Source organism: Coffea arabica, chromosome 5e (assembly GCF_036785885.1).
Source record: "Coffea arabica cultivar ET-39 chromosome 5e, Coffea Arabica ET-39 HiFi, whole genome shotgun sequence".
Lineage (NCBI taxonomy): Eukaryota > Viridiplantae > Streptophyta > Magnoliopsida > Gentianales > Rubiaceae > Coffea > Coffea arabica.
The window spans coordinates 44,378,875-44,400,165 of record NC_092318.1 but is presented as its reverse complement, the minus strand read 5'-3'; the positions used below and the strand labels follow the sequence as shown (position 1 = coordinate 44,400,165).

General features: G+C 33.8%; 3 protein-coding genes and 1 long non-coding RNA gene across 4 annotated transcripts; 3 read left to right on the top strand and 1 right to left on the bottom strand.

Annotated features, from left to right (window-relative positions):
* Nucleotides 1-210: 210 nt before the first annotated feature.
* Nucleotides 211-1,075, top strand: LOC140006349 (uncharacterized). The gene is made up of 2 exons (XR_011813972.1): nucleotides 211-264; nucleotides 913-1,075. It is a non-coding gene; the product is annotated as an uncharacterized lncRNA (long non-coding RNA).
* Nucleotides 1,076-4,102: 3,027 nt separating this feature from the next.
* Nucleotides 4,103-6,177, bottom strand: LOC113743560 (peroxidase 27-like). Its single transcript, XM_027271614.2, has 4 exons — nucleotides 5,944-6,177; nucleotides 5,258-5,446; nucleotides 4,981-5,146; nucleotides 4,103-4,509 (listed from the first exon to the last, which is right to left on the bottom strand). Exons 1-4 carry the CDS (start codon nucleotides 6,163-6,165, stop codon nucleotides 4,103-4,105), a joined length of 984 nt encoding a protein of 327 aa, XP_027127415.2. The 5' UTR covers nucleotides 6,166-6,177.
* Nucleotides 6,178-10,179: 4,002 nt separating this feature from the next.
* On the top strand, nucleotides 10,180-11,252 carry LOC113687481 (polyubiquitin-like). Its single transcript, XM_027205085.2, has one exon. The coding sequence runs from the start codon at nucleotides 10,339-10,341 to the stop codon at nucleotides 11,092-11,094; it is 756 nt and encodes a 251-aa protein (XP_027060886.1). The 5' UTR covers nucleotides 10,180-10,338; the 3' UTR covers nucleotides 11,095-11,252.
* Nucleotides 11,253-13,047: 1,795 nt separating this feature from the next.
* LOC113743335 (protein translation factor SUI1 homolog 1-like) lies at nucleotides 13,048-16,000 on the top strand. Its single transcript, XM_027271317.2, has 5 exons — nucleotides 13,048-13,213; nucleotides 14,928-15,032; nucleotides 15,172-15,377; nucleotides 15,568-15,621; nucleotides 15,714-16,000. Exons 2-5 carry the CDS (start codon nucleotides 14,996-14,998, stop codon nucleotides 15,756-15,758), a joined length of 342 nt encoding a protein of 113 aa, XP_027127118.1. The 5' UTR covers nucleotides 13,048-13,213; nucleotides 14,928-14,995; the 3' UTR covers nucleotides 15,759-16,000.
* Nucleotides 16,001-21,291: the final 5,291 nt, after the last annotated feature.

The following is a 21,291-nucleotide window of genomic DNA, read 5'->3' as shown; positions in this document are numbered from 1 at the left end:
AAGAAAAATAATATTAGTTACCCTTTTATAAGGATAAGTATCTTAAGGAAAACTATAATAAACATTTCTTCTACTTTTGTCAAGTTTTAACCTAAGGGACTCTTGATTCTTCTAAGGAAAAGTAGACTAGTAGTATATTAAATATACCTCGATGTCTATAAGCTTAAAAGCTGAGTAGAAACTTATAGTTTCAAAATTTGGTTTTTAGGATTTTGCGAGGACGCGGAATTCGATTTCCAACTTGACATCTGAACTTCACTCTTGGTGAGTGTCCCTGCCTGTTCTTTCCTACTTGAATTAAGTGCTTTCTTGACTCGATATGTGATAGATTGCAAAATGAGTTTTGATCCATCGAAGTGAGCAGTGTGTACCTTATCGCACTGGCCGTTCGAGTGGTGACTTGTGTGAATCATTTTCTCCTGAATCTTTAAATCTAAATGTAGTTACGTCGTTGGGTGAATCCCTCGGCACCTGAATCAACTACAATAATGACTGAATCCAAATGTAGTTACGTCGTTGGGTGAATCCCTCAATACCTGAATCGAACTACAATAAAGTCGTTAGGTGAATCCTTCGACAAATTTTATTACGGGTATATCTCGAGTATACTGCGTCGGTAGACGAAGTGCGGGCCCGAAGCGGAGGTATGAACGGTGACGGGTTAGGATTAAAATGAGTGGATCTACATGGACTATAAGTAGTGAGAGTTGACGGAGGGTCAACTACGATGAATGGTGATCAAGCGAGGAAAATGGCTCCTGAGAGCCCCTGTATCCTACCCTGTGCTGTTATACGCTTTCCTAATTGTTCAATTTGTTTAAATTATTACTCGCTGTTTGATTTAAGTGACTGCATGTTTTGGGGCACCACTGAGGTTTAGCTCACCCCACGTTTATTGTTTTTCCTTAACAGGTTCTGGAAACTGAAAGCTGGACACTTACTTATGTTTTCCTTTTGGGTTGTACTTGAACCCTATGACTTATTCTGTGGGCTGTAATGTGTTATTTGGGATGATGTATTTTCCTTTGTGGATTGCCACTTGAAGCTGGAAAATGTGTAAACCCTAATTTGATTACTTGGCTTGTAAGTTTGTATTATGGATTTATGTACTTATCTACCTGGTTTGGTACGACTTTATAAGTTGGTACGTAGCACGTAGAACGTTTAAGAGCCTCGACTGGTTATTTTTATCACTGCTATCTCTGAAGTTAATGTAGATTTAAGGATGATCCTATTTGGGAAAAGTTGTCTTGTAATAGATTAGGTTATTTTTCGGAAGGATTCGGGTTAGTGTGCGTGCGTGAGTCCTGGCGAGAGTTGGGCAGACGGCCCGCCAACCCTCTGGTTCGCCTTAGGGGGAAGTGGGGTCGCCACAACTAGTAGCCAAAAAACTTGGTAAAAAACTAGGGTGCCAAACAGGCCCGTGATTTGTGATACGACGAGACTGTTTGGTGTTGATCTTTAAGTGGACAAACGTAATCTGCCCATAACATGCACGCACGGCTAAGGGAAAAAGAATAAAATTTAGGATAATTTATACTTTACCCTTCCATGATTTAGATAGTTTCAAATATTTTTTCTATGATTTCAAAAGTTATACTTAATTCTCTCATAATTTGAATTAAAAAATTAAAGCAACAGAGATTTTCCTCTATTACAAAAGCAAGCAATTGAAATGTAACTATTACCCACATTTAGAAACTAAATGACTGAAATATCCAACATATATAAATGAACTATACATCACATGTTAGCCCCTTATAATTTAGCGCTTCTCCTCATAATTCTTTTATAAATTTTAGAATCTATATATAACCTCATGTGATTAACAAATAGTTTCCATCTTGACAACAGGGTATATTTAATATTTTAGTTGCCCAAGATGAAAATTTTAGAACCTTGCTTGTGTTGCTGTCACAAGTTATTATCCATCTTCAAAGCTTCTTCTCTTCCCTCTTCTCTTCTTCCGAAAACTTGCTCACCCTCTCCCTCAAACTAAACTTTGTGTTTATCAATTTGCCAGAGAAAGAAAAATAATTTAGTTTTGTGTGTAGGGTATATATAAACCTCATATTAGTAGTATTGTTTCAATACTCAATAAAAAAAAAAGGTAATGTCGTAATTGTAAGTTGGTAACATCTTATGAATGGCTTGATTGATATTTGACTGATAATCAAATACAAATGATATTAAATGTATTTTAAATCTTACCATGGGAAATGTCGTAATTAGCAATGAAAATAGGCTTGATTGATGAATTATTAATGATATCAATTGTATTTAAAATCTTATCATAGGATTTGACCTAAATGAAATGATTGTATTATCCTAATTCTTAGTTGGTAATGTCATGTAAATAGGCTTGATTGATAATAAAATATTAATGATACTAAGCATAATTAGAATCTTACCATGGGAATTAAAGGAAATGGATTGACTATATTCATTGAATCTTATGACTAGTGTTTAGTGGTATGACTAGATTCATTTGCCTAAATACTATGGCAAGGGAATGATTTTTAGATATATTACAGATTTAGCACCCTCTCTTGGTCCAAATTTGGGTCTTGGAGGTGTTCCCACTTTCTTGATTATTGGTGAAAGAAAAAATTAAGGGGATTGTGCTCCCACTCTTGGAGGTTATTGATGTTCTTGAGCAGCTAGGTTACCCAATTTCGTTGGTGCTTTTGCGTTGCATTCTTGCGGATAGCAAGGCAAAGCCAAGGTCATTAGCATTGATTAACAATCAAACATACCAAGTGTTTGGTCGACCCTCAGAGGCAATCTCAGCAATAAGGGACAATTTACCTTAATTTTGGTGAAATTTTAGATAAATAGAGAAGCATAATTACAAAAGATTTGGCTGTTGACTACAAAACCCATGCTATTTATGTGAAATATTTAGGAATTTTATAGGGTTTACCTTCACTAAAATACTGCTAAAGTACTATATATCTGTGAGCTAAAAAAGTATTCATCAAATAACTAATGAAGTTAATGCCAAGCACTTTGTACTTCATACATCATGAGCTCCAAAACAATAAGACACAATAAAGTAGAATTGCAAGGAACTTTTTATTTCCCAAAAGTCTTGCTATTGCATTTACCAGAACCATTGACGCATATGTCTTTCTCTTCCTCAACCCTGTGTTTGTCCCAATTATTGTTGCAGCATTATTAAAAGAAAAGAAAATAGCTCTAGTCATAGTCTATACTAGAAACTTTTCTTGAGCTAGCACCAGAAGTTGGAACATCAAATTCAATCATAATGATTACAGAACACATCTTTGCTGACAACTTATCAAACTTGATTTTTTTTTTTTATTGAGGGTGGTAGTTCTTAATGTATGGGGCCTTCACAAACACTATGGCTGTTAGCCTTGATGAAGTCAAATTCTTTGGTCCATCCAGCCATCAAGAGATATTTTGAGTTTAAAGATTTCATAAAATGAAATGAAATAAATAAAATAATTTGCCTCTATACTGGATGAATTGCTTCTTGAACAAGAACGAGACTATTTGTTTAAATCTTTTTTATTTCTCTGACCTTGCTCATAAAAGCAATTACTTGATAAACCTTATAAACATCGTATTGCACTGAATCATTTTCTCTACTATTTCGTGGCACCATACCGCAATACAGCTTTAATTGAATATTTGTTGTTTAAGTATGCAAAAAATATTTAGATTGCTTTTGCAACATAGCACTAGTTCCATCACACTTTTCTTGCACGATTTGATGGTTTTGACAACTATTTTTGCAAATATTCAAGACTTTGAGCAAATTCAATAGCATGAAGATGCAGTCTAAAATTCAGAGAGGAAGAAAGGGAAGGAGAGAAAATATTCATCATATGATAATTCAAGCTAATTATTGCACAAGTTGGTAAAATGGACAAAAGAACACGTTCAACCCAACAGCTCAAACAATTTATTCCAAGAAACACACAACTAAAATAAAATACAATCAAGAAAGTTTCCACACTTTAATTTATTTTATCTGAATTATTTGTTGTTATTCTTTTCATTTATTTGTAAACCACCAAAAAAGAATGCTCCAACCCCCCCCCCCCAAAAAAAAGGTAAAATAAACCCCTCCATTTTAATTAACCAAAGCACAATGTCTCCTAATTTCACCAGCCTTTCCTGTGAGAACTCCAACTTTACCCAATTTCACCATAGATGCAGCAAAGTCTCTGAAGAAAGTTGATCCATGACTAGTGGCTTGAAGTTTGACATAAGCCCTGGTCTGCCTATCATCAAGAAGAGCAGCATCAGATTGAAAAAGCCCTCTTCCTTTTGTTATTAGTGTGTAATAATCTTCATCAAAGGATTTAACGGTTCCAGGAGTCATTTCAACAAGTGTAGTGACATCTTCTGGCTTGCATTTCTTCTTTAGGAATGGAATGTACTTGGGATCCAAAGAAGGGTCTGTGTCACCTTTGCCGGTAAAGTTGTATAAACGGCTGCTGAAGACAAAGCAATGAGCATTTCCAATTGTATGTCCTCCTGTGAGGGGAAGAACATTAGTGATAGCATTGGCCATTAGGTAGCTCTAAAAAGCATTGTTTGTTATAAATATTAGAATATGAAGAAAGGAAAAATGGTTTTAAAATGTACTTACTCTATTCTAATTTTAAACTTTTGTTCCAATTCTTAATCTTGGACTTCTCTTAATTAAACTTAATGAAGCACTTTTTTGTTTAAGATTTTATTTTATAGAAAATCAACTTCTGAAATGTTAAGTCTAATAAGTATGTTAAGCAAAACTCTAAACTCAATTTGACGCATTTAGAAACCTTAATCAGAGTCACAAGTATGACATGTGTAAACATTGTTTAATCGTAAACATATTGCGTCGTGGAAGTACAAACATATTTTTTTAGAACAAATTGTTTAATTTCTAACACTAAATAGTAAAAGGGAATTGTTTAGGAAGTTTATAAACCATGCAAACTATTAGCCCCAAGATTAAATTACCTGACAGGACAGCCAGGTCCTTTGTATTCAAACCCTTGGCTGCAAATGATGCTTTGAGTTCAGTAATGTTAGCAAATGGAGGTGGAAGATTTGCCAAGGCCTCATTCATTAAAGAAACTCTTCCATCTCTTCGTCCCAAAGGCACAATCCAAAATGGTCCATTGAGCTGTAAACAAATACATTTACATATCATAATTCAAGAAAATTAATCACTTCCATGAAGTATGAAACACTTAATTTAGCAGAAGATAATGGATTTTTTTTTTTTTTTTTTTACCAATGAGACTGCATCTCGAGCGACCAAGGCTAAGATGTCTGCACAGGAAACTACACCCGGGCACTTCTTTTCCAGTGCAGATTTTATGGTGTCAATCACTTGGAATCCTCTCAAAGTTTGGTTAGGAATTGCATCTTTTTCGGATTTGCTCTTCCTAGTGGAATTCAGTAGCACAGAACCATCACACCCCTGCCATTAAATCAGTTGTTTTGCTTAGTAAGAGAACGTGCAGAATAAGGAAAATGTTGAGGCTTATTAAGCCAATTCTATTCGCACCTATCACAGAAATTGTTAAACTCTTATCTTTAAATTCTTTACATATTTTTTACATTTTCTATCCTAAAGCATATTTTTTAATGAAAACTATCATGACATGTACTCGTACTTTCAAAAAGCAAAAGTCCCATTTGGATGGCTAGTTTTGGGTTAAAAAAATTTATTTTTTTAAACATTCTTTTAACATATTTTTCAATAACTTTTTTATCCTACATACGTCATATCTCAAAAAAAAAAAAAAAGTGCTACAGTATTAATTTTTCATAAAAACTCTCGAAAAATGCAATTCAAAATTAAATCAACATAAACAATTGATTGCAAACAAACAATAGACAATGATGAAATTGCTAGTTCAATAGAGGGAGTAATAAACAAAGTATAATTTTTTTAAGACAAATAAATTTACATACTCGAACGAAACAATCATGGAAGTGCATTCTGAGAAAAGAAGCAGCAAGAGTTGGTGCTCGAGACATGAAGCCGGTCATCATGTGCTTGACTGTTGCCTCAGCACCGGGGCATGTCTTTTTATAGAAATCAAGTTTGAGGCCCTTTGCATTACAATGTTGAAATGCAATAGGAAGAAGTACAAGATGAAGCAGAAAAATTGCAACATTTCTTGGAAAAGCCATTTTCTTGCTGAAGAAAACTCAGATCAATCGTCTGTGTTATAGTATTTTCAGATGTGACATGGATAATGATTAAGATCAAGTATTTATACTTGAGTTTTGGCCTTTGAATTTTTCAGACAAGAGCTGTCATGAATGAATATAGTGACCAACTAGTGTTGTCAACTTGCTAAATTTTGATGGAAGGTTGACTTTTTATTGGATATATATTAAGAAAAAGAATCTATCTAGGTGTACTACATGTTTGCAACTACCTAAAAATCATAATAATAATAATACATGTAGTGCAACTTCTGCATAAAGTCCAGAATCAACAAATCGTTTCCCATTTTGGTAAATAGCGGTTGCAGATTAGATTCAGAAGCTCTTCTACCAATGAGCTTTAGAGGGAAAACTATTTATTCTTCATGTTTTTGAAGTATACATGTCGCCCGTGATCCATTTAACTGGAACAAAGGTCAAAAGTTTGTTGAGATATGAAAGAAAAGTTCCCTACAATCCGAATTTGATTAACGCAATATACTTGTGAGTAATTGATCTTATAAACTTGAGATACTACATTGGGCAATAGATTCTGTCCTTGCTGGAGACATATTGGAACCAAAATGTCAACCGTTGGCAGCATTTCTTGAAGAAGTTTTCAGTACATTGTGCTGTCTTAATCTGTGAACGCCAAAATATGCCACATAAACACTCACATTGAATAATAATGTCTGCAAGCAACAATAAAATGTGAAAAAGGGGCCACACTCTTTTATTCCCAAATCAAAAGGGGTATTAAGTTCTATTTCTTTACTTTTGGTAGGATAAAAACATATGTGGATGGATTATTACAATTAGTAATAGCATTATAGCAAGTATTCCAAGAAATACTAAGTCTATTTTTTCGATTGTTTCCGATCTATGGATAGAATACTACTGGCTGTTTTTTGGGGAAGGGCACGCATACACAAAAAAATTGTACATGGTACAAATTTTAATGCTAGAGATGCAAATCATTAATACATCAAATATATGTGCATTTAAGATGAAAGTGTGCGAATTTAACCCCTCCAATAATAATACTATTGTCCTTAACCATGGCTCCAGTTAACCAAGTTTCACTAGGATGAAGGAAGATTCCACCCTGGTGGATAACCTACAAACATTAAGGGTGACAAGTTACAAAAAGACTTCATCTTGGGTCTTGGCTGGCGAGGGTTGTAGATGCATGTCACTTTTTTAGCATGCAAAAACATGTTGCAGGTTAAGGGAATCTTTGATCAATATTAAAATCATACAGACGTGTAACTTGCAATAATCACTCTAATTATATATATATATATATATATATATATTCATATATTCATTACTATGGCATTACAGTCCTGACAGAGATAATGTACTTTCAAGGAATGAAAGTACAGTTTCAGGTAGGAGTACAAACCTAAACAGTTGTAGATTTGCTACAGCTTCTTTGTAGCAGAAGGTGCAAATGCCTGATCTCGTAAGGTATATTCCAACTGACTTTGCTGGTCTACAAAATTAAGGAGTTCCTTTTCTAACTAGTACAATTTCTATTAGAATTGCGTGTTCTTAAGGTAGCCAAGCTTCCTCCACCATGAATCATGAGACGGTAAAGAACTAAACGTCCAATTTATTACCAAATGGCATTTGGTATCTGGAGCCCAAAATGTTTATCAACTTTATTGAAGTATTTAAGATATCGATATTAAAATTTTTGTTCCTTAATTTATTGAAAGGAAGAGCAAAACTTGGACTAGTGCATGAACTAGTGAGTCACTATTTAGGGGTAAAAGATAAATCAAACTATTTGATATTAGAGTCGAGCACGTTCGAGTTTGATTCGCCAACTAGTTAAGCCAAAATTGAATAACGTTTTATATTCGATAAAAGTTCATTCAGACTCGATTCAACAATTAAACAAATCAAATTGAAACAAAATTTCAAACTCATTAAAATAATCATACAAACTTGAACACTAGGGTGTTTAGTTTGACTAAATTCGTTTACACCTATATCACTAATATAACATTGATTGATTCATTAATTTTCCTTTGGAAACCCTTCATGAGAGGGAATCGAATTGGAACCTAGGGATGACAATAGTACGGCCTTCCAACACCTTATGCTACATTTTTTTTTTTTTTTTGGATAAAGTGTATAAAATATTTTTTTTGTGAATTTATTATTTTTTTAATTTATTGGCCTAACCATCTTGTACCATTATGCACAACACTTCTGACGTACTTTTCAGTCCCTAATCAAGAAGCATCACAAAGCAGGCTTGCACTTGAGGGCTTAGCTCATGGTCATTTTTATTGGGTCCATGTCAAAGAGGTTTTAGTTTAGACAAAGGAATTACTTTGGGAAGGGACCGCGTCTGTGCACAGGCATGAAATCCACTACTTCAAGTTGTAGAACTAACCATTACAACAACCCAATAGAACTTATAGGGGCAGCCCAAAATCGTTTATTTACTTTGATAGAAGCATTTGTGATATCTATGTGAAACATTTTTTCCATTAAGAGAATAAAAGATTAAAAATTTGACTGGTATATATGTTTCTCTAGATCCAACTCAAGCTGATAAAGATATTACGCAATAATTGCAAGTATCCAAGTTCGACTCTCAAGTCTTCTTCTTTTTTCTATGTAAGATTTACGCCTTATTTTAATTACTTCTGATTGTGTAAAAGTTGATTTTAGGAAATCAAAATAAAAAAAAAAGCACAACAATAGATGCTTCTAATTTTCAACTTTTTTAAACTTAAAAAATCTAAAATCAGAATATGAAAAGTAATTGAGATTACACTAAAATAGTTTCGTCAAATTCAGAATCTAATTCGTATCTTCAAAAATCAATTAAGAACAAGGCGTTAGAGTCTCTCGAATTTATAAAAGAATTGTACATGGAAGTAGTGAGCTAGTTTCGCAATGCCTAATTGATCTTGGGTCGGAAAAGCCTTTAGGCTCCTCAAATGAAGCCCATAAGGATCATGGGTCAATAACTGGTATAAAGCAGGCTTTTGTGGACAGTGTTAATAGGCTAAGGTCAAAGAAGTATTTAAGGACTTTGAACCAATTTTCTGTACTGCCGAATAAGATTGAGCTTGAAGGTGAATTCCTCACTTAGAACTTGCTCTGCCCTTTTTTTTTTTTGTGTCTAGATCAATGTTCATCATAACAGTTGTCAGGCGTCCAATAGTAACTTTCTACCAATTTCAGCCCAATTTGATTTACTAATGTTTCAAATTGTTTCCAGTCTTCACAATGTTTCATTGTACGGTGAATCTCTCCAAAGGTCTAGTCCGCAACTAGAAGGAATCTGTTAACCACTTTGTTAAAAGCAGACACTTTTTATCAAATCCTCCATTTCGTTAAAGAAATGCATTTTGAGTAGTCACGGCTCTTAAGCTGCCTTCCCAATTCCCTTTCCCCCAAAAATCCTTGTTCCCACATCGGTGGTGATAAGTATGTGTGTGTAGGATTTAAGATCCTAGGGTTTACTTATAAGTCAGTAATTGCCTTTTGAATAAACTTATGGAGCTATCTTAGATTTTGGGTGTGTGTGTTTATTATCTATTGTTGAAAGTTAAAGAAATGCATTCATCTATCACTTTCTCTCGTTCCCCATTCCTCTTGTCAACAGAAATTGGATCAATTGATAAAAATGAATTACTTTTTTATAAATCATGAGGGCATATTCTCATTATTAATGTGAGAATTGTATTAGTATGGTTTTAAAGGAATATGCTGATCTACGGTGATAATCAGAATAACCCATCCAAACTTTTAATTATCAAAGAAAAAAAAATCTCTTGTTCTCTCCCCCCTCTCTCTCTCTCATTCTCTAGGGTATAATCTTGTTCTAAAGTACATTTTGCATGCCTCAAAATATTCGAGACTAAGTGAACGAAAAAAATTCAGAATGGCCATATATCATACAAATGGTCATACTCATGCCTACGACATGATTCATCATCATAAATTCCACTAATTAGCAATTGGCTAAATCATGACCTTCTGCAACCTTCTGCAATCAGATCAAATTTCTCATCAGCATGCCTCAGGCTGAGGCTGCTGTGTGACTCCTCTGTTGCCTTTAACTTGATTTCCCTTGACCTCATTTTGGCCAATCAAGAAAATAAGATCACATTCAACTACATTTGCAGCATGAGGGTCACAATTGTGATGGGAGGAAGTGAATTTTCCATTGACGTAGAGCCTCAGCAAACAGTTCTAAATATCAAACAGAAGATAGAGCACTTGCTCAGCATTCCAGTAGCCTCACAAACTCTAACCATCTGGGGTTGGGAATTGATCGATGGACTCGACATGGAAGATTATCCCATCATCAACGAATCCACCAAAATCCATTTGAACATCAACTCCATGCCAGCACTCATTGAAGAACACAGTAAAATCCAAATCACTGTAAAGTTCTCAGCAAGAAAGACTACCTTTGAGGTCGAAAAAACAGAAACTGTTCGAAGCCTGAAAGAGAAAATCCACATCATTGATGGCACCCCAATAAAGAGAATGGCATTGTACTTCTCAGGACAAGAAATGGATGAGGGATTTCGCTATCTAACCAATTATGGTATCTCAGATAAAGCAGAAATCATCGTCTTCCTGAAAAGCACATCTCGAATGATTGCTGATCCTCCTACAAGAAGGCTTAGTCTGGCAGTTCAGACCTCCTCTACATTGCTAAATGCAGCAACCATTCCTTTGGACATTAGCGATTCGAGTACTTTAACTGAGCTGAGACGGTTGCTCGTGACAAACAAAATACTTCCTCCAGATGACTATATTTTCATCCATAAACAGAGAATAATGCGCGAAAATTGTAGTCTGCGATGGCATGGAGTTGAAAATGGAGATTTTCTCTATGTTTTCAAAGGAACTGTTGGACCAGGTCGATTCTGATCTGGTTATTCTTCATTAGTGTCTCAAATTGTGGGATCTCTTCTGTTTTCCTTTGATCTACTGAAGCTATATGGTTAAGGTTGCATGAATACTTCAGACTGAGAGAAACTGAAAGACTGCATAAGGTTTAGATTTTGGTTCAAAAGAGATGTAGCACTAATTATTTTACTGCTGAATAATTATCTTGATATTACATCAGCAAATTCTTGAACCACATGAGATTGCTCTGTCTGGCTTCTGCAACTGTTTTAAGAATCACGAAACTCATAACTACATTCACAAGAATTTTAACAAATATGGCAACTTGTGGAAATCACCAGGCAGAACCCCCAAAAAAAAAAAATCCTGGACTCAGTAATGTAACTTCTTTACGTGAATTAAAGGCAATGTTACATTCTTAATTAGATTATGTAAGTGAATTAAGTCAAAAAAAAAAAAAAAACAGACGGGATCCCCTGTCCCTTATATCTGTCCATTTTTCCTGTAATCCTGTCCAATGCAAAACTACGTAGTTCCACTAATTAATACTGTTAATGTGGTACATAACATTGAATACATATTTAGAGGGTGTTAGGTAATTGGGTTTCAAATTCAATTTTATCATGGACAGCCTACTTTCTAAATCAACATGATTGAATGTAACTGCAACTCTGACAAACTCAAATATCTCGTCCTCAAATGCTTGCATAATCTCATCTGAATCATGTAGCTTGAAATTCCAAAAGTAGAAAACTATGGATACAATTAGGATATTATTGACAGCCTACTTTCTAAATCAACATATGATTGAATGTAACTGCAACTCTGACAAACTCAAAGATCTCGTCCTCAAATGCTTGCATAATCTCATCTGAATCATGTAGCTTGAAATTCCAAAAGTAGAAGACTATGGATACAATTAGGATATTAGAGCCTACTTTCTAAATCAATATGACTGAACGTAACTGCAACTCTGACAAACTCAAAGATCTCGTCCTCAAATGCTTGCATAATCTCATCTGAATCATGCAGCTTGAAATTCCAAAAGTAGAAGACTATGGATACAATTAGAATATTATTGAATTTAAAATCCATTTACCAAACACCCCCTAAATATGCATTCAATGTTATGTACCACATCAGCAGTATTAATAAGTGAAATTACGTAATTTTACATTGGATAAAAAAAATAAACAGATATAATGGACAGAGGATTCCGTCCGAAAAAAATGGTGAATTAAATCATTATTCCCTAAAAAAGCCATTAGCTTATGGGATTATGCTCAATGCTTGAGCTTGAGAAGCTTCTGGTCCAGTAGGTCCGTAAAACTCACTATGACAGACAGCATTATTAAACCAGACAAAACACTATTATTAAACAAAACAAAACAGCAAGCGGTGAAACCAAAGATGGATAAAAGACCTTAAACAATAAGATAAATAAGTCTTTTCCAGACCATACAAATGCATGCCAAACCCACGCAAAGGGTTTGATCAAAATATGCCAGATTTTATCAAGAATACAAATCGAATCTAATCACGTCTATCGATTATGTCTTCCCAATCATCCACGCTAACAATTCTACTCTCTCCCATATGCTAAAGCTTGACTAATCTCTTTGCAATTATGATTTTTCCTTTTTTTTCCTTTTCTTTTCTTCCGCTTTTTTTGGGATGGTTTCTTAAGTCAAGTAACTTCCTTGCAAGTATTATTAAAAAGAGGGAAAAAAAAGAAAACTAATAAATTTGCTTCCAAATTGTCCTTATTTACTCCCACAATAATTTTTTTTTAAGGAAAGAATGGGGTGAAACATGTAAATTTGGTAATCAGCTTATCATTTTCCAAAATAACTTCACTCAATCAAAATAAAACAAATTATTTGATGAACAAGGTTTTGACCCCAAAAAAAAATGAACGAGGAAATCTCCTTATTGACAGAAAAGGATAAGGTGACCCAAAAAAAAAAAAAAACAAAACCAAGAATTAAAATCAGCAATAAATAAATAAAAATAATAACACAGAGCAAAAATCTGTCTTAAAAGGACGGCCCCCCTTTACGCACACACTTTACCTAATCCTCAAATTCCTCAGCGTCTCACTCTCTGCCCTTCTCTTCTCCCTCAATCATACGTATAAAGGGTATGTGTTCTTGATTCAATAACTTTATTCATCCTGGTTTTTGTTGTATAAGCTTGTTTTCCAATTTGTATATTGTGGGTATGTTAATTACTCAACTTTTTTATTTTCTTTGGGCTTTCTTTTCCGAATTGAGCTCATATTATTAAATTCTGTTTTTTTTTTTGTGAATTTTTGTTATCCCTTTTTGTAGCTAGATCGTTGCTTGGTTTTCTGATTAGGAATTAAAGTTTTTGTCTTTTTATGATTATGGTGGAATTATACTAAGTTGATGGAATTGTCTTTTTTTTTTGGTTAAAGATTTATGAATAGTTTCAAATAGAATGGTAAATTAATTTTACATCTGGTATTTGAGAAAAAGAAGCTCAATTTATAAATCAATTAGGCATTTTTAGGTTTCCGTTTTGCTGAAACTTTGATTTGAAACTCTAGACCCACGAAATAGGGAGAAAAAAAAATAAAAGGATGAATCTTTAATAGTATTTGAGTTTCTTCTTGTTTTTTATAGAATGAATTAATATTGCAAGATGGGTATATTACCCTTGCAGCCCTGCTGTATGATAGACTTGTTTGTGATCAAGAACCTGAACAGCATGATCGAATTTAAGCAGTTATTTTGTAGGACAACTGATATTTAAGCTATTCTTGGTGGTTGTATTGCTCTGATTAAGAGGTTTGGAATCGCTTCATTCGTGTGCTTTCTGTTAGTTATTATTATTAGTAGGCAGATTTAGGCGTCAAAGCATGTGGTTTGCTAGGATAAGCTTTTTATTGTCGATATATGATCGGTTCAGTTAGTTGCAGGTGTAATGTGTTATAGTTTCTTATTTTAAACTTGGATTAGTTTGGTTATGGATTTGTATGCAACTTTTCTTGCTCTTATCGTGAGCTAAATTATTAACATAATTGAAGCAGTGATTTTGAAGTTTTCGACAATATAAAAGAATTTGACTTTGCTAATTCCTTTCTTCTTGCTGCCATAAGGGTGTCAGGAAACAACAATACATGTGATTTCTTTACGAGAATACACATACATACATATACAAATCCATATACATACATGTAGATATAGATACAAATGTGTATTTGTATATGTATATGTACATGTATATGTATATATAGAGATTGCTTCAATTTTGATTGCTAGGAATGCACATCTCTTTTGTTAAAAAGTATAAAGACATTTTTATATCAATTCTAACTGGAATGCTTTAGCTTTCAAACTGGCATCTGTGGGTCTATCAAGTGATGTATTCTGTGAGGTGTGCCTCTTCAGTTAGAATGGGTCTACTATGTTTTCTTTGCTTCTGGTTTTGTGATAGAGAAGGGTGACCAGTTTATTAGGATAAAGCAAGTCGTATGGGTTTAATTCTAGAACTAACATTCCAGTTGATTGATGTTAATAGCATCCAGTAGTTCAGACAAGTTAATTTCTCAAAGAGTTTTCAACCCTTCTGTTTGTCTTTGTGTGATAACCTTTGTACGACAGAACTCCTACAAGGAAATAGACTTTAATTCTGAATCTTTTTTTAGGTTCTTTGAATTGCTGAGTTATTGTGACTTCTTAATGCAGTTAAATGATCAGCATCAATAGTCTCTGAATAAGATGTCAAATTTGTAAAATAATTGTTGTCATTGAACATTTTTGTTGTTCCTTTACACCATCTTGTGCTTGGATCTATATTTATGATTGACATTCATGTTCCATCTGTTTCAGCTGTTGTCTCTCTGATAAAAGGCCAAGAGTCTTTGATACATCTGTCCTCTGTAAAGCAGTAAAGTTTCATGTCTGAACTCGACATCCAGACTCCAACAACTTTTGGTATATAACTTCTCCGTTTACCCCTTTCTTTGCATAGTTACAAGCCATTAGTAGCGCTGTTTTGCTTTTATCCTCCCTCTGCTACTTCAAACTGGACTAATATGTGAAAATGATCTTGGTTGAATATTGGTGGGAGCAGATCCTTTTGCCGATGCAACTGCTGATGATTCAGGTGCTGGCGCAAAGGAGTATGTCCATGTGCGGGTACAGCAGCGCAATGGAAGGAAAAGCCTGACAACTGTGCAAGGGTTGAGGAAGGAATACAGTTACAATAAGATACTGAAAGATCTCAAGAAAGATTTCTGTTGTAATGGTACTGTTGTCCAAGACCCTGAGCTGGGCAAGGTGATTTATTGCCCTGACTTAAACTTCTGTGACAATTCAGTCAATTCTGGTTCTAGTAAAATGAAGTGCAAGAAGCGTCTTTGGCTTTTTAGGCTTTTTTATTCATTCAATTCAGAATCTGTGAATGGTTTTTTCACTTGTCCCCAATAACTGCGGCTAGAATTCTCATTTCGTCGTCTATTCACGGCAGGTGATTCAACTTCAAGGTGATCAAAGGAAGAACGTCTCTGCCTTCCTTGTCCAGGTAAGATACCATAAGTGCTGTTAAAGTACAATGTTTGTTTTCTGTTTCTCTTCTAGTTCTAGTAAACAAATTCTCTTTTATTGGATCAATAGGCTGGTATTGTGAAGAAGGAGAACATCAAGATTCATGGCTTTTGAGCAACAGCAGATGAATCTTGTCTAGCTTCAGACCTCGGACTTGCATCAGTTACTGCAGTACCCCTTCTGAACGTTATAGTATGTTCTATTATGCAAAACTGTGATGCTATAGGTGTGTTTTTAAACAAGCTTGGCAATTACATTTAGCCGTGCAATTTACTCTGTTTCATTGGTTATAGGATTAGGTTTCCTGTTGTGGCAACCATCTTTTATGTGCAATGGTATTCATCACTGTTCCACCAGTGCCTATTGCCATTCTGCCGGCACCCATTCTTTTTCCACCACCTGCCCCACTTGAAAAGATTGAACTTGAAATCCAAGCAGCACCCATTCCTTTTCCTCCCCCGCCCCAGTTGAAAAGATTGAACTTGAAATCCAAGAATGAAAGTGAAGACTTGAGCCATAAGAGAGAAGTATGTTTGTTCTTAATTATTGTCCAAATCCACTTGAAAGACAAAATTTGGTACTTTGTAACTGTTACCTTTCTTTCCATTGCTTTTAGCCAATTCACCACTGACAACCGTCCATCGATGTTACAAAGTACCAAATTTTACTAACAAGGCAAACATTCATAATATATGGCTAAAATAATGCCACTTACTTGTGACACAACTGAAATGTACTTTTCAAAATGAAAAACATTGGACTTTTATGTTTTTGTTACAATATTGAACAAGTTATTTGGGATGCATTCCAACTTGTTGAAAAATTTTTACGCCATTCCTACCCCACACACTAGCTTGTTAAGTCACCTTATTTCTGGGATGAGCTTTATCTTGAGGCCTTGTTTGGATTGTGATTTTTGAATAAAAGCTGTTACATTTTTGGTAAATATTCTTTTTATATAATTTTCAATCACCTTTTTATCTCATATATATTATATTCTGAAAACAATCATCGTGTTATCTCATACATGTCACATTCAAAAAAAAATTACTACAATAATTTTTCCCCAAAAACTCCTCAAAATATTGATGTACTTTCAATAGTTTGAAATCTCGGTCCTTTCTTCATAAGCGTTTTAAAGTCTGAACCACTTCAATTATTTTGGTAAGCGCTCTTTTTAGGACATTGGTGGCATGGATGATGTTACTGTACAAGTTTTTGGGGTCAAGGACTTTTTCAAGTATCGGTAGTAATTGGTCCATGCAACACAAATACTATCTAAAACAATATACATACACACTAATGGAGTAACATGCAAAAACAAGACAATAAACAATAGAAAACAGATTTTTAAAACAACACTAAAAAAAAAGTCACCAAACTAACCCTTAAAACATCATAAAAAACAGAAAACATCACTAAGGGAATCCCAGATATCACTTTTGCCTTTTTGAATGGATTTTTTTAAACATCATTAAAAAATTTTAGAAAATAGATTTTTAATTAACCAATTTATTGACAATCTAATCCCAGAAATCACTTTTTACCTTTTTGAATAGATCATTTATTAAGAAATCAATTCTACGAAAAAACTCAACTCTCTCCATTCTAAAAATTCAACCACTTTTTGGAATTCCTTTTTCACTGTGAATTTCCTAACACCAATAAAATGCATTCCAGAAAGCCATCTATCACAGGATGAAAAACTTCAATAATCATACTTTAATAAGGAAGCAATTAGAGAATGACAAGCTCCAAACAGAGTGTTATTCAAATTATCTCCCATTAAGAAATGCAGCACCCCATTTTAATACGAAAGCTTTACACTGAAAAGTTTTAGACTTCGCGAAGCATAATAGGCAAAACAAAAGATGCTGGAGAGATACATTATAAGTGCCAAAAAAAAATGTAACTATTTAGATATCATCAAATAGCATTTTGGTCCAAATCTATGCTAACAGACTAATGTTAATACCATATCCTAAATTTCAATGCCACATAGAATTTTCAAAAAACATTATTGCCAAATTTACCTTTTTCAAGTCAAGACTGATAGTAGCCTTGAAAGGGATAATTTTTCATTTTCGCAATAGGATTAACTCCAGGACGTTGCATCTTTGGACTTGTATCACTTTCTCACTTTGTATCCTAAACTTTAATTTTTGACACTTTGCACCCTTAACTTTAATTTGAACACTTTACACCCTAAACTCTAAAGTTTGTCCCATTTAAACCCAATCAATGATTATGTCCACAAAATTAATGAGATAAAGGGTTGTCAAAATTAATGATAATGTACCGTTTTGTTCCAATTAGATCCCTTAGCTTTTTTAACCGTTTTTAGCATATTATCATTTATATATATAGGTTCCATAATATTGTTAGCAAAATTGATGAGATAATAGATGATACAAATTAATGATAATGTATTATTTTATTTTTTGCTATGATACCTTGGCATCTTTTAATTACTTTCAGCACATTATTATTGATTTTTTTATCCTCCATGCGGTTAATTTTGCAAAACTTATTATTGATTGGACTTAAATGGAATAAATTTGAGAGTTTAGGGTATAAAATATCCAAAATTAAGAATTTAAAGCTCAGAGCATCCAAAATTGAAACTTAGAGTGCAAAGCAAGAAATAGATACAAGTTTAGGGGTGCAAAGTGAAGTTTGTCCATCGCAATAATTGCTCTCAGCTTGAGTTGCGACTTGTGACGATATCATGTACCATGCTGACTAGCTAGCTGACATATTTCCAACCAACTTTGCTACATGTGCCCTTTTCACTCGTGTTAATTTGTTTGGTCTAATGAAATAGACTGCTCGGTTTGGCACCTAAAAAAGACGCTTGGAGCTTTGCACGCATTGGGAGTTTCAGGAAGACGCTTGGCCTTTTGTTTTGACGAATAAAAGACAAAGTTACCTAAAATTATGTGGCTATCAAGAGAAGCCAATTAGCAAGATTTTGAAAGAGAAAATTTTCTCTTGCTTGAATTTACACGCAAAATTTTTGGCTTCTTAAATGAGCTTAATGTCAACAACCTACCCTATCTTTTTTTTTTTTGTCAAACAACCTACCCTATCAAATGAGCTTTTTACTTGCTTCTCCTGCAGGTTAACCTTCCTGGAAGAATTTTGTCATGCACATTATTTATACCTTATTTACACACACTGACTTATTTGCATCATCAACACATTTTTCAATCATTTTTTTATCTCACATACATCACGTCAAAAAAGTGCTACAGTATTTTTTCACAAAATTATCTCAAATAATTTACAATCCTATTCTCTAGGTTTTATGTGCAGTTCTCTTCATAAATCAATCATAATTTGAAACTCAAATAATTGCTATTTTAAAATCCTTCTTATTGTTTTTTCTTTTCTTTTTCCTCCTTTACTCTTTTTATTTAGTGCTCAATGTTCCTGCCCACAACTTAAAGCCAAAGTTTTGTAGTCTGCCAATTGGCACATTAGAGGCACTGGTGATAGTAAAACTCTTCACTACAAGCTTTTGAACAGGACAGCTAGGGAAAAGAAAAATTAGCATACTGAGTTTATTATTTTCAAATTAGTATGCATTGATGACAATGTTATGAATTGTTTTTTTTGTTAACATATGTTGCATATAATTAGGGATATGTTATTTGCACTCCATTTTTTTAAATTGCATTCTCACCATTTGTTTTATTATATAGTCCAATAAATGAAAACTATATTATAAAAATGACAGTGAGACTGTGATTAATAAAAATAAAGTGCAAAAAAACATTTCCGTGTAATTAAATGGTCGCTTTAACCTTGCAAGCTTTGTAAAAAAAAAAAAATCTTCTAGAATTAATGGATGTCTCTAAAAATAAAGGTTAACCACAGTTTACCCTCTTTGCTTTGGAATAGTCACACTAACTTTACTGCGCTGACCTTCAATAATAAAGGTATTAAGCTCATGATATCCTATTTTCTAGTTATTCATTAAGAATTAAAGAAACAAATAACAGCGTCATCAGCTATTTTAGGAACTTGCTAATAAGGGTTTATTCTGTGTCATATGAGACACTTTAAAAAAAAAAAGTGCATCATTGCCTCATTAATACACATTATTTCTAATGAAGTATCGGCCATAAAAAAGGTAAATGTCAATATGCCCAAAGCTTTTCTTAATTCCAGAATTAGTTATTTTTGGGGATAATCAGGGGTTAACTAGTGATAATATGATCAGAAAACTAGTATTGATGACCTAGCTAGTTCCCTTTTCATTCAAGTTTTTCAGATTTGTGAGTAATAATATTCTTGAAAAGGTATTGAGAAGTCAGAAGTGATTCCCAAGAGCAGATAATTGTTTCTCATAATCAATTTTTATCTTAGATGACTTAAAACAAAATCAAAAGACAATGAGAATACATAAAACAAAACCTTTTATTGGAAAGTAAAAAAAAAAAAAAAAAAAGCAGAGAGCGAAAAAGATAGAGTCACAGCCCTTAGTGTTCTCCTATATTCATCTTTCCTAAAAATCTATCTATTTACTATATAATAATCTGAATGAAAAAAAAAAAAAAAGTAATCAAAACATTGCAATTCAACAATAGTCTGGGAGAAAGTTTGATATTTACTCATTTACCTAACTAAGCCATCATTGACACTTCCTACTGAGTAATCTTTTTCGGTGATAATATCAATAAAGAGAGGTTTACTATACTTAGGGTGTGCTACTTTGATATAATTGTCTTATCCAGAGGTTTTGATATTATTGTCTTATCCAGAAGCTATGAACCATTATGGTGTTGGACTGTGCGGCCTGTGCGGTGTAGAGGTTGAAAGATGAATAAAATAATTCAATACTCGGATCAAACTCGACTTAATAAGAGTTTGTTCGATTTTGATCCGCTAACTAGTTAAATCAAATTTGAACAGCATTTTATACTCGATAATTTTTGAACTCGATAAAAAATTCGTTCAAATTCGACTCAATAAATAAATAAGCTAAATTTGAACAAAATTTTCAAACTCATTAAAATAACCAAACGAACTTGAACGATAAGGTGTCTAGGTTAATTAGACTCATTTCCACCTCTAGTACGGCTCTGCTACCTTTTTCATAATTCAGTGAATATATGCTATCGATAGGTTTTTTTTTTTTTTTTTTTTGCCAGCAACGATACATTTGTATAACATACTCTATCCTAATCTAGGGGGGAGGGGGAGCCTAAGGAGGCTGTGATAGGGGCTAGTTAGGGGGGGAGCCTAAGGAGGCTGTAATAGAGGCTAGTGGGTATACAGACCCAACTAAATTAAGGGAGTATTATGGCACAACCCTTAGATTTTTTTCGCTGCAGGTGAGGTTTGAACCCTCACCTACAGCCCAAGGAGGGACTTAAGTCCCTCCCTGGTGGCCACTGAAACATTGGCCCAGTGGTTTATTAAGCTGTTTATTATGTTATGGATAAGTTGTTCACACCTATAAAAAGTAGGTGGATGTGGGTACGAGGTGGCTTGATCTTATCTTTTAGCTGGCTGTCTCCTTCGCTCTTACAAAACTTAAGCCTTATTTGGTAAGTAAGTTTTTTATCAAATTTATCTACTACAAGTTTTGTATAAAATACTATCAAAATTCAACTATCAAACTCCTTGTCCTCCCTTGTCA

Coding starts and splice junctions, on each gene's coding strand:
- LOC113743560 (XM_027271614.2), bottom strand. CDS start 6,165: ATGGCTTTTCCAAGAAATGTTGCAATTTTTCTGCTTCATCTTGTACTT. Junction 5,447..5,943: donor TCCATGATTGTTTCGTTCGA/GTATGTAAATTT, acceptor ATTTAATGGCAG/GGGTGTGATGGTTCTGTGCT. Junction 5,147..5,257: donor CTCGAGATGCAGTCTCATTG/GTAAAAAAAAAA, acceptor ATTTGTTTACAG/CTCAATGGACCATTTTGGAT.
- LOC113687481 (XM_027205085.2), top strand. CDS start 10,339: ATGAGGGTCACAATTGTGATGGGAGGAAGTGAATTTTCCATTGACGTA.
- LOC113743335 (XM_027271317.2), top strand. CDS start 14,996: ATGTCTGAACTCGACATCCAGACTCCAACAACTTTTG. Junction 15,378..15,567: donor AAGACCCTGAGCTGGGCAAG/GTGATTTATTGC, acceptor TATTCACGGCAG/GTGATTCAACTTCAAGGTGA. Junction 15,622..15,713: donor TCTCTGCCTTCCTTGTCCAG/GTAAGATACCAT, acceptor TTGGATCAATAG/GCTGGTATTGTGAAGAAGGA.